Source organism: Vicia villosa, linkage group LG3 (genome assembly GCF_029867415.1).
Source record: "Vicia villosa cultivar HV-30 ecotype Madison, WI linkage group LG3, Vvil1.0, whole genome shotgun sequence".
NCBI classification, from domain to species: domain Eukaryota; kingdom Viridiplantae; phylum Streptophyta; class Magnoliopsida; order Fabales; family Fabaceae; genus Vicia; species Vicia villosa.
The window spans coordinates 165789882-165803385 of record NC_081182.1 but is presented as its reverse complement, the minus strand read 5'-3'; the positions used below and the strand labels follow the sequence as shown (position 1 = coordinate 165803385).

Sequence of the window (13504 nt, the reverse complement as noted above, 5' to 3'; positions counted from 1 at the left end):
CCATTTGAGGATTAATAACATTTGGAGGAGTTATTGTTTTTCCACCCCATCCCGCTCCATCCGCGTAATCGAAGTTGGAGAATATTCTCCAGGAAAATATCCAATAATCGTCGTTGCAATTGCCAAAAACCAATTTTTACTTTCTGGATCCTGAATGAATATATATGACAATTTGATTCATATCCTTAAATATTATAAATTTAAACTTTGATGTCAATTATCCATAGCAAAATATTTTTAGGTTTAAAGAGATACCCGTGCAAGGCTAATTTCCATCTCATATGTTTCTCCATCATAGACAGATGTTCTAGGTATTTCTGAACCAAGATAATATAATGTGTTTGTTTGAACGAAACCTTGGCACAACATATTGTAGCATCCAGTATTCTTGAAACCATCAGACTGTGATATTTTAGCACCATGTCATGTTTTACATAAAGGAAAAACAGTGAATTTCAATTAAAAGGAAGCATAAATTAACATTCAAAGAAATATTAAAAAATAACCGGAATACGAAAAAAAAAAATAAACTACTTTTACTTACAGTCCATGATGTGAACAAAAACGTTGAATCACTACCCTTGTATAATTCAGGAAGTACCTGTCATCATATTTGTGATAAATTTTATATTATTTTTTATATTATCAAATTTATTTAAATTAAAAAGTCACACACAATTTTTAAGTTAATAAAATAAATTAAACTCACGTGCCATCCAACTAAGACTTTATTAAGATTGTTGTTGGCATTTTCAATATATAATAGCCTGCACTATATTGTCCCGCATGAACTCTTGGATTATAAATACTTGTAGTTCCTGTAATTCCATAGAAAGCAGGACGCTTTTGGATAGACACCTTGGCTTCCTACAAATTCAAGATATTCACAAATTAATTGAAATAAATATTTTTTTTAATAATTTAGAAATTCAACTGAATATATGAAAATACTTACATGGCCAGAGGAGCTATCATGATATATTAAAGAATTATTTAATAAAGATTTTTCTTGCGCGATATCATCTTTAGTTATTCTTTGAATAGGAACGGTTCTTTTAGGACATCTAACTTTCTCAAGCCAATTTATTGGTTTAGTAGAAGTAATCTTATCTGTTTCAAAACTTGGTTTTCTCTGCCATGAAAGAATAAAATATAATGAATATTAGAAGATTATACAAAAGTAATAAAAAAATTGAAAATGAACTAAATTAAAATAGTTTACCTGCAACTTGTGATTTTTTGTAAATATCCACACAATCAACAATGTGACCTGAGCGAGTCTATACAATTTACCATAGCAATGAAAACATTATTAAAAATGTGAATGCATTCCATTAACTAGTCTAGAAATTAAAGATATCTGGATAAATATATACCATAAAACTTTTGACATGAGATTCATTAGCAAAGTTAAGTTGTCTACCATCAATTGAATGGCCTGTATATTATGCCTGTTACCAGACAAAGAAGAAAGAATAATAATGTAAGCATTGTTTAACCGTTCTCCGTATAAAAGTATTGAATTGATAATGAATCAATGTTTGGTGTATATATAACGTATTTATACCTTCATTCTATGTCATTAATATTTGATAATAAAATAATTTATATACCATTAATATTTGATGATAAAATAATTTATATGTCATTAATGAAAAAGTGAAATAATAAAATAATTTATATAAGGTAATATAGTTTATGTCATTAATATTTGATAATAAAATGAATTCATAATAAAATATATATGTCATCTATAATAATATTTATCCTAATCAATATATATTAATAGATTAAATAGATTAATAAGGAAGAGACCTTTGTCATATCATCTAAGTATTTTTGGATTAAGTAATAATTTAATAGTTAAAAAATATGTATATATATATATATATATATATATATATATATATATATATATATATATATATATATATATATATATATATATATATATATATATATATATATATATATATAGGGGACGACTCAAGTGAGAACACTTGGTTATTATGAGAAATGAGAACAATGAATCATGACCATTAAATTTGATTTTAATGGACTGGATTGATTTGTCTTTCTATATATATATATATATATATATATATATATATATATATATATATATATATATATATATATATATATATATATATATATATATATAGGGGACGACTCAAGTGAGAACACTTGGTTATTATGAGAAATGAGAACAATGGATCACAACCATTAAATTTTGATTTTGTTGATTTTAATGGACTGGATTGATTTCTCTGTCTAGGATCCTTAATATTTATTTTAAATCAACATAGAAAGAGAAATCAATTCAGTTCATTAAAATCAACAAAATTAAAATTTAATGGTCGTGATTCATTGTTCTCATTTCTCATAATAACCAAGTGTTCTCACTTGAGTCGTCCCATATATATATATATATATATATATATATATATATATATATATATATATATATATATATATATATATATATATATATATATATATATATATAAGGCATATCATATGAGAATGTCATCTTTATATGAGAATGCCATCTTTATATGAGAATGTGAGAATGAATCTGAACTATTGAATTTTAAAATAAATGGTGGAGATTAGGTGTGAATCTTTTTTTCCCTCTCCTACATCATTTATTTTAATAATTGAGGAGAGAGAAAAAATATTCACACATAATCTTCACAATTTATTTTAAAATCCAATGGTTAAGATTCATTCTCACATTCTCATTTAAAAAATGCATGATCATATGATATGCCCTATATAATTCATTCTCCACCATTTATTTTAACCCTTTTTCTGGAATTTTCAGAAAAAATTTGGATGGATTTCGAGGCAACTCTTTGTGAAAACATGATAATTGAATTTTGCATGTATGTATGTTGGAAATTGCAATTGGTTGAGAATAAAATTGTTGAGCTTGGTTTGTTACATGTTATTTGTGATGTGCTGATTTGGTGAGTGTTGTGAAGATATTTTCATGTGTGATTGATAACATGAATATGTGTATGTTTGTTTAAATGTGAGGTGAATGCATATGTGATGATGAATGGTGAGATTTATGCTTGTATAATTAAGATTTGGAGATGGTCTAAATTGCATATAGTTGTCGATATTTGCACATGCATTCATTTATAAGGTGAGAAAGAGGCGGTGTTTGTTAGTTTCGTAAGAAACTAGTGACTTGTCCCAAATCGTGGAGATGAGTTTAGAGCCTAGAGGGCTAGCATATTTTTGGTGGTTATCTGTCTTGGAGATGGACGTGGGGAATCCTCTAAGGATAACATTGGTACTACATGCATTTGCATAGAGTCGCATTGGAGTCACATGTGTCAATGTGAATTGTATTTATGTTTTATTTGCTAATTGTGTAAATGGTACTTAGTTGCTAATTGTGATTGGATTACTTGGTATTTTAAATCTATTGAGTTATGTCGTACGTGTAAACATGTAATATGTATTTATAAATTTTTAAATGCATGTTTATGTGAAGTGTGTAGAATTTGTTGTCGTATGTTGTTAAACGTTGCTTATTATAATATATTTTCATAATGATATGATGTCTCGCCCTTCTGTTGAAATGATGTTTTGTTCGACATCGCTCAGGTATCGAGGAGTAGAGGTACTTCTGCAAGGATTTAGTCGATACATTATTCCTTTGTTTATCATATTATTTGGTAGAGAGTTCATGCTCTGGTTATGTAACACTAGGGAAATGTTTGTTTCATGTTTATGTTTGAGAGATATTGTATTATTCTCTTTACATTTTGGATATGTTGAGATTTTGTGATATGTGGTCTTAGTGTCTAATGCCTGTATGCATGAATTACTATGTTGAGATATGTTAACGGTATCCTTTTATTATTTCGCTGTGATGTGCATATGAAACATGATATTCAAATGTGTGTTATCAATATGACCCTATGCCATATGTCGTTTTGTTTCGTTGTATATTTTGAAATAAATGTGACGTCCTCTTTGATATGCATGTTTTTACTTTGATTATACAATAAATTTGTCGTGGGGTTAGAGAGTGTTACATTATTGGTATCAGAGCATGATCGGTTAGTTGGTCAATGTTATTAACGTGTTTATTTTTATTTTGTATTTGATTTTTGTGTGTAACTCAACCGGTACTGTTTGTCTGGTGTGGCTTGTTGAATGGTTTAAGACCTGGTATCAAGAAGGCTATTGATTATCAACAAATTGGGCGTTTTGCTGAGTTGGTTAACAATAGTAGGATTTATGATTAGGATAGTAGGGAGACTGTTGCTCACTACAAGTCCTTGAGTGATAAGAAGGGGAAAAGCCAATTCCGAGGAAAGTCTTTTACAGACAAAGGGAAACATAAAGCGGGTTATGATAGGAAGTCGAGTGGGGAAGGAGCTCCTACTTCGAATAGGTGCTATAGATGTGGTGTTGAAGGTCATCATATTTTTGAGTGCACAGGTGCTGACGTGAAATGTTTCAAGTGTGGCAAGTTAGGTCACATGGCTAATGATTGTAGAGTTGGTTGGAATGTGACTTGCTACAACTGTGGTGACCCCAAAGTCCCATTTTCTTGGGGGCTGCCTCTTACAAATAAAAAAAATCGACGTCATCTAACGTGCTCCAACCACTCAACTGAGAATTTGCACATCTTGAAAAACAAATCTTATCTTTGCATTGGGGACCTCATTGAGGCAACGGTAGAATTTTGTTGGGGGTTATCCCTCGCAAAATTGACAGGTGGTCTGATGCACTTTTAAACATTCAATTGTAGCATACCCAATGTTCGTTTTATGATCAAGGATATCTCTCGCAAGTTGAAGGTAACAATTTTTTTGGGACTACTCCTTCTAAGAAAGTGCCAACATTTCAAACTTAGTATTTTCTTTTCTCTTCAAGTGTTGCGATGTGTCATCCCTCGTACACTTTTTTTTTGTTCTTGCTATTTTGCGAAAGGACATCCCTCATAATTTTTTTTCTGCATTACAATGGATTTTACTCTAGGCAATAACATTTTTTTGTGTGAGGGGTTTAACTTGAGTAAAAACTTCTAGCTATAAAATATGTTTCTTATAGTGATTAAATACAAATAATAATTGGTTTATTCTAAAAACCTTTCAAAATAAGAGCATTAGAATTTAATAATTTTTTTTTCAAAATATAGTTATAAGAGAAGATATTTTTGGTGCTAATTTTAATTGTCGCCATTTTAAAAAATGACTATATTGTGTTTTACTTTTTGCTCGTGAAAACTATGTAGAGACGTTGATATATTTCACGTTCGAGAATAAAGATAAAGGACACTTCAGAATATATTCTTATAATTTTTATTTTAATATTTATTTTGTGTTTAACTATTTAATCAAGATCCATAATTGAAAGTATTCTCCTAAGAAATAAAAAACAAGTTTGTTTAAAATGAATCTCTTAAGCGCTATAAAAATAATTAGACGTATACCCATACGATGTACGGATAAATTAATAATTGCTTCGATTATAAAATTAATTTAAAATATAGTGGTACTAAAAGGTTTTTACATTGATTGTATTCTTTATGAAAATAAATTAATAATTTGAAAAATAATAATTATCAAAAATAAAATATAAATTTAATGTAATTAAAAAATGGAAGAGTGTAAAATAATAAAATTTGTAAAGAAAAAATAGTGTTCATATATGTATTGGTACAGAAAATATAAATATATAGTAAAAATGGTATATGATAAAATTGTCATGTGTATCTTAAAAACTAATTGGCAAAGAACTTAAGTGAGAAATCATATGAGATTTGGAATGTTAATGTATTTATAAATTAACAAAAAGATGTATTTATCAAAGCCTCTTATCTAATAAACACTTCTTCCAATCATAGCCATATGACAAATTCAAATCTACCCAATCAAAATATTCTCACATCATCAATATCACCACTAGGGGTGGTAAAACGGGCCACCCGCCCCGTCCTGCATTCTCTCCGTCTAATGCTCATTCAATGGGGATTGGCGCTGAACTTAGTAGGGAGAATCACGCTTGATCCTTCGCAACTGCGATCGGGAGGGGGCTGAAACCACTTTATGCCATAACTGACCCCTGAATCGGACTAAACCGGTTGTGATAAACCAAAAAAAGAAATTTCTAATAATGAATATATAGACAAATTTAAAGATATTAATGATTAATAATTTAAAATAATAAATATTAATAAAATAATTAATTAGAAAATTATTATAGATTATGGTGGGAAAAACTTTTAGATTTATAATTTAGTATGATCATTAATTATTTATTAAATAAAATAAAAAATAATTGATTAAAAAATGATTAACTGATGGTGTAAATAATAAAATTAAATAAATATATAAATAATAAATTACTGAATTATCTTTAATTTTGACGCCAAAAAATTCTTTAGAGACTTAACAACTTTAATTAATAAATAAGATAGTCTATATTTTATAGATGAGAAAAATGGATATGCACTGACAGAGTAAAATATTTTTACACTGTCAACCAATCATGAAATTCTGGTATGACAGAACCCAGATGTCTTATACGATGTCGTGACATCTGGTCTGTTATAAACGCAGCAATGGTAGGATAGGATGATCTTTAATTATGATTCAACACCAGTATGCTAAACAATCATAATAATACTGGAACCATTTATGCATAGTGATAACCCGTTATCACAGCCAGATTTTTATCTGAGGTGGTTCTGTAAAAGCACAAGCTTTGGAAGTATTCCCTGATGTCATATTGAATGTCGTTACATCTGATCTGACATTATAAAACAGACCAGGTAAGAAAAATAACCATTGTAGAAAAATAAAGAACACATCAGAATTGTTCACCCAGTTCGGTTCAATCAACCTACTCTGGGGGCATACCAAGCCAGGGATGAAGTCCACTATGAGCAGTATCAATTCAGAGCTAAACTCCTAGTTTACAACTCCTCACTTAATCACTACCCAATGACCCCTCTACCTAGGTTCTCCCTAGATATGGAATATCTCCATTCCACTCCCAATCATAGCAATGATGTCTAGCAGTCAACAACACAGCCACTGCATAGACGGCTTAATCACTAACAATTTAAACATACATAATGGAGTAGTTTCAAGAACACAATCTTCACTCATTGCTTCATAGCTTCTGAGTGAATAAAATAAACCTCTTACCTACAGGCTTCGAGGTACAAATCAGTGACCATCCCACAACCTGGGTGGTTCACCTACAACAAACCCTAATGACTACATTATGATCGCTAGGTTTACAAGGCTACAAAGATTCCTATTTATAACCTGATCCTAGTTGGACTTGGGCTTAAAAACGCAGCACTCCTTGCTGTTACTAATCAGCAGATTTCTTCTGCTACAAACAAGGCATTTTAATCATAAGTTACCTAATTTATCTCCTAAATTAGTAACTGCTGAATCTTCAATCTTCAGATTTGATTCTTCAATATTCTGACTTGATTCTTTGACCTTTAAATCTGCGCCACATAGGATTACATAATATTCACATAGAATATTCTGTATCTTTTAAAACCAAACTGAATCTTCCTTCCTCAGTTCTGCAGGCGCGATGTCATGGTTGAAGTCATGACATTCCTTGTAACATCTTGCTTCAGTACCTGTTTTGTTCTTTTAATATTTGCAAGAGTACATTACATTATATTCAGCTGCTATTATGTTTTAGCCAAGCAAGGATGCTAATAAGACAATAATACAGAACAGAGCACTAACAATCTCCCCCTTTGGCTTATTGTGGCTAAAACTAAACATAAATAAAAATTACAATTTAACTCCAAGAGCAGCTGCTTCAACTTTCAGGATACCAGGCTGATGAACCACATCATAACATCTTCAGTCTGCTTCTACTACATAAATTCAAATCTACCTTTGTTTCTTTGACAGTAGCAAAATCAGCATCAGCCTCTCTCCCCCTTTTTAGCCATAATATGACAAAGATTTATACAATGTCATAATATGCAATGGAAAAACCTGTAACTCCCCCTGCACATGAGGAAGAAGATACGAGAACCAGTTCTTGCCACTGTAGTTCTCCAAGAACTAGCCCTTGTAACTCAGAACACAAATCACAATTGTGTTCATAACTCAGATCACAAATCACAACTCAAATGTCTCCCTTCTCGAAGGCTGAATAAGAAGACGCATTCTCGTTGTTATTGCTGTAACACCATTGGTAGAGTTCCATGATTTCCCCACCCTGTGTTATTCTGAACAGATTTTGGTAGAGGAACCCATCGCAATACCAAATCTGGACGCACCCAACACAAACACACACAAAACACATCTTTGAGAGATTTGATATCTGAAGCCTGCTGCGAAGATGCTAATTTATAGCCATAGGAGAATCATAGGAAGTAACGATAGTCTTTGGTCTTGTTCAATGGTCAAACTATTAATTAGGAAACAGTTCTAAAAGCAATTACTCTTTCCAAAGCAGTTTTTCCTTGTTTGACTCTGCAGAATCAATGTCTTTAACTATGTCATGACATCCTGTCAGATATTGTCCCTCTTTCACCCCTCAAGCACATAGCTTAAGATTCTTTAAGAGACTTTGACAAAGCATCCTATGAACCACGAAATAGACCTCCTACTCCTTTACTGACTCACTAGTCATAGACTTATGTTGTTCTGATCACCTTGAGACTGTATACTGTAACTGTGAAGAGCCTTCCAACACTTGTTGACATGCAGCCAATAGACCAGTTCAAGATTTGTGGATACCAGAAGCACATGGTTAGATTCAACCATTCCCAGAAAAACTGACTGTAATGATACATCTTGTTAAATAAACCTTTTCATAAGAAACTTCCTCTAACTAAGTTGAAAAAGCTCCTGCTGACTTGGACCACCTTCATTATGATGATGGAGTATAACAGACCAAGATAATTGAAATCCTCCTTGATATGATGTTTCTCATAATGATTAACATGCTCTCCAATTAGAAGAATCCTTTTTATCTACAGCTATGTTGATCATTTCACCAAACTTCAGTCTTCATAGTCATACTCACTACTGAAGTCTTCATCATGAAAGTAAACACGAATTGCCAGAACATGTTACCATCACCAAGATCAGAATCTGCTCATTCTAATCCACATTAAGTTAGAACTGTCACTTCATGTACCTTGAAATAGAAGAAACTTCTAAATAGCTCTTGAACATGTCTTCAACAGATAGGTCTGAACCTAGTTTTTACTGGTGTCTTCAAGTGTTGTGATGTAACATACAAAGCAAAGCATCACATACATCTTCTTCTTCTTCCACATAGTTGATGTAAATATCCAGCTCCCATCAAGATACTCACCATCTCCTATATGTTTCTTCTTCTTGAATCAACTCACCAGCCAACCATTGCCTTTCTTAATGCTTAATTGAAGATAACACAGAACTATAATTGAAGCATAGTTCAAATCAGACCATGGACACTTCATACACATACTTAGCTCCCCATAGAGTATATGAATCTGTATTCAGGCTGTACATCCAATAAGTACTAAGTCTCCCGTCAAAGAACCTATTAGTCACTCAGATAGAATTTGTTGCTCACACCAGGTCCTTCTAAATGATCTCTTCTTCATACATGAAAGCATTCTTCTTGACAATGATGTTACAACATCTGTTATGACATCATTCATTTAGACTCTTTGGATTTCTCATTCAACATCTCCTGTAAAACACTTGGGGAAAGACAAAGAATGCACGACCAACACCATCAACTCAGCTACACATCAGGCATGATTAAGGGATAATATATGCCATATCTCAATAAACTTTTCTTCAGACTTCTCTTCTGACTTTGAGATAATGGATGCCACAATCTGTACCCCATGAGGGGATTCCTTCAACACGGTTTCTGGAACAAATTCACTTATGACATAACTCCTGAAAATACCTCAGATTCCACACAGTAATCTGACTCCCTCGAATCATCATACAATATTCAAAACCATATTTCACTATGCATGATACACAGTATTCAGTTTTCACCACTAACTGTTCTATGGTTAAGAAAACAATTCACACATCTGGTTCCTTTGATCAAAAGAACATACCAGATATAAGCTCATCTTTGAATTTTCATAGAGGTCTTGAAAGGAAAACCTGAATGAATCCTTTCACTTGCATTGAGCTCTACTTCCAACTCCCAAGCTTATGCCTGAAATAAACTAACATTTGGGATGGAAGATTCAGTTGATTGTATTCTGACCAATCAACACAAAAAGCAGATGTCTCCTCTTCCAGATCAGGAGTAGGTTCCAAACAAATGTACTCACACTACATAAGTTTAGCACCAAAACATCTGTTCTTCAACTGGTAGCTGCATACCAGTATTCCATCAGTTCCTTCTTCTTGGAACACACAATTCTTGACAATCTTGAAGATCATCAAACAACTTTGCAGATGAACATGAGGAACACTGATCATTTGAACCTCTTCAACCTCAATAACCATGCCTTTATGAGTGGACTTGAGAAAAGATCTCAAGTATCTTTGATACTTGTACTAAAGTTGAAAACAATCTGCTACAAATTCTGTTGAAAACCATATAGCCCTAGAGATCTTCTTTCAAAGATAGGATTATGCATCAGATGCTATGCAGCAGAAAATAGCCATATATCAACAGAGATTACACAATGCTTACTCCCAAAACCAGTTGTAAGCATGACATCCACGAATTGCAGCTGAACAATCCGACAATATGCTTGCTTTTTCTTCAAGCAGCACAGACACTCTGATGCATGAGTCATCAGAAGGACTAGTTAGAGACTAATCCTCTAACTGTACCAAGGATGCCACTTCCTTGAGCAGAGCTATTTCCATGATGTCAAGAATACTGTCACTTGTTCTTGACTTCACAGTGTGCATTAGCCAATGCACTTCCTTACCTAGATCAGAAATAAACTGATCCAAGTAACCACCATCAATATTATGATGTCTTCTTCTTCTTGTGCACTCCATGTTTCTTGCCAGGAAACCTTTTTCAGAGATCATATGCTTCTGCTGCCACCAAAGAGATAGATCTTAAACAAATGCACTATCCTTCCTGTACATGGTCTTGAAGAAGAGATGTTCCAACATCTTTAAGAACATCAGTTATCTTGAACTTCCAAGGATAATCAATTAAATACTTGTACTTTGCATAAATAACAATTGATCTTAAATCCTTTCCCAGTTAGATTCACCCTTAGCCAAGAGAGAGATGAATCTTTCCTTACAGATGTGTCACACAACAACCAGAACCCATGTGACACCGTTCAATAGCCAACTAAACACAAGGCTGAACCAGTAGTGGGGAGGTTAACCAAATCTCCCCCTCAAACAAACAATCATGGAAATTCCACACCGCCTATCCATGCATTGTACATAAAGGTCTCATCATACAACATCCCTACTAGAGGCAACTAACTCCATGAGTTATATCTATACATACTTCATACACCAGTTGAGGATACTATACTTATATAAACCATGGTTAACAGAGATACCATGCAGCGGAAAACAACAAAAATCCATCCTCAATAAACCTCAGGCCTAAAACAATAACCTTTGCACAAACATATCAATCCAGGTGCACTAGGTTGGGTTTGAAATTAAATCAAATTCCAAACAACAATAACTTACTAACATAGCTGCTCCCTTGGAATACAACAACTGGTGGGTTTCATTCTTACCCTGTCATGAATGGTCCATCCTCCAACTTCTAGGAATCATTCAAACAATCATATGAACCCTCCTTGTTCAGCAGATTTTTCAGCTACGTCGGCTTCTGCCATTACACACGGATCTCCTTTTAATCCTTCTTGAAGAACTCAAGAATCATGAGAATAAGCTCAAGCATTTTATAGACCAGAATAAGATTAATACCCTAATCTTTCATCAGCCCCAGCTTCATAGAACATAGCTCCAGTGATACTTCATAGCACCTTCAACCTGACAAGTCTTGACTGATCATATATAAAAAATAGGTGAAGTGTCTTACGATGTCATGACATTAACGGTGACATTTCACCTTCAGCTTCTCTCTTGATGAGGATTCTTCAGTTTAGAGAAAATTTTCACAAGGTTCATCTTCAGATATATCAGGATTATATTGGACGCCATAATCATGAAGATTCTCTTAATTAGGTCACCACATATAAGTTTAAAAGATGATTTATCAAGATCCTCACTCCCACATGAAGAATTTGATATTAACACCTATAGCTTCACCTTCTTCCTTTAAAAAAAATATGAATCCTGGACAACTTGATCTTCAATACCAGATTTGCAGAAAAATCTTCTTCTGAGATGAAAAAATAAACCATGTGTTTTCTTTAAATCTGCTGAAACTTCCATGTCATACAACCTCTAGTAAAAACCAGTCGTCTCCTAATCACTTCTTTAACACAGAGGCAAAACTGGTCAGACTTTACATCTTAATCAAGTGCTCTTCTTCTCCTTTACCATTGCACCAGAAAGTATCATCCCTTGATCTCATCCTGAAACAGAATAGGATGCCTGCTTTGATACCAATTGAAATTCTGGTATGACAGAACCCAGATGTCTTATACGATGTCGTGACATCTGGTCTGTTATAAACGCAGCAATGGTAGGATAGGATGATCTTTAATTATGGTTCAACACCAGTATGCTAAACAATCATAATAATACTGGAACCATTTATGCATAGTGATAACCCGTTATCACAGCCAGATTTTTATCTGAGGTGGTTCTGTAAAAGCACAAGCTTTGGAAGTATTCCCTGATGTCATATTGAATGTCGTTACATCTGATCTGACATTATAAAACAGACCAGGTAAGAAAAATAACCATTGCAGAAAAATAAAGAACACATCATAATTGTTCACCCAGTTCGGTTCAATCAACCTACTCTGGGGGCATACCAAGCCAGGGATGAAGTCCACTATGAGCAGTATCAATTTAGAGCTAAACTCCTAGTTTACAACTCCTCACTTAATCACTACCCAATGACCCCTCTACCTAGGTTCTCCCTAGATATGGAATATCTCCATTCCACTCCCAATCATAGCAATGATGTCTAGCAGTCAACAACACAGCCACTGCATAGACGGCTTAATCACTAACAATTTAAACATACATAATGGAGTAGTTTCAAGAACACAATCTTCACTCATTGCTTCATAGCTTCTGAGTGAATAAAATAAACCTCTTACCTACAGGCTTCGAGGTACAAATCAGTGACCATCCCACAACCTGGGTGGTTCACCTACAACAAACCCTAATGACTACATTATGATCGCTAGGTTTACAAGGCTACAAAGATTCCTATTTATAACCTGATCCTAGTTGGACTTGGGCTTAAAAACGCAGCACTCCTTGCTGTTACTAATCAGCAGATTTCTTCTGCTACAAACAAGGCATTTTAATCATAAGTTACCTAATTTATCTCCTAAATTAGTAACTGCTGAATCTTCAATCTTCAGATTTGATTCTTCAATATTCTGACT

At 33.1% G+C, this 13504-nt stretch overlaps 1 protein-coding gene across 1 annotated transcript; it reads right to left on the bottom strand.

Moving 5' to 3' along the window:
* Nucleotides 1-30: 30 nt before the first annotated feature.
* Nucleotides 31-11809, bottom strand: LOC131659320 (protein neprosin-like). Its single transcript, XM_058928527.1, has 7 exons — nucleotides 11766-11809; nucleotides 1223-1280; nucleotides 956-1132; nucleotides 793-867; nucleotides 545-601; nucleotides 256-402; nucleotides 31-150 (listed from the first exon to the last, which is right to left on the bottom strand). The coding sequence occupies exons 1-7, from the start codon at nucleotides 11807-11809 to the stop codon at nucleotides 31-33; spliced, it is 678 nt and encodes a 225-aa protein (XP_058784510.1).
* Between the last annotated feature and the right edge of the window lie 1695 nt (nucleotides 11810-13504).

Bases quoted from the DNA above. Each gene is read 5' to 3' on its own strand.
- LOC131659320 (XM_058928527.1), bottom strand. From the start codon at position 11,809: ATGGCAGAAGCCGACGTAGCTGAAAAATCTGCTGAACAAGGAGG. The intron at 1,281-11,765 runs GTTCATATGATT...TAAATTGTATAG, and splicing joins AAATCTGCTGAACAAGGAGG to ACTCGCTCAGGTCACATTGT. The intron at 868-955 runs GTAAGTATTTTC...TTGAATTTGTAG, and splicing joins ATGATAGCTCCTCTGGCCAT to GAAGCCAAGGTGTCTATCCA.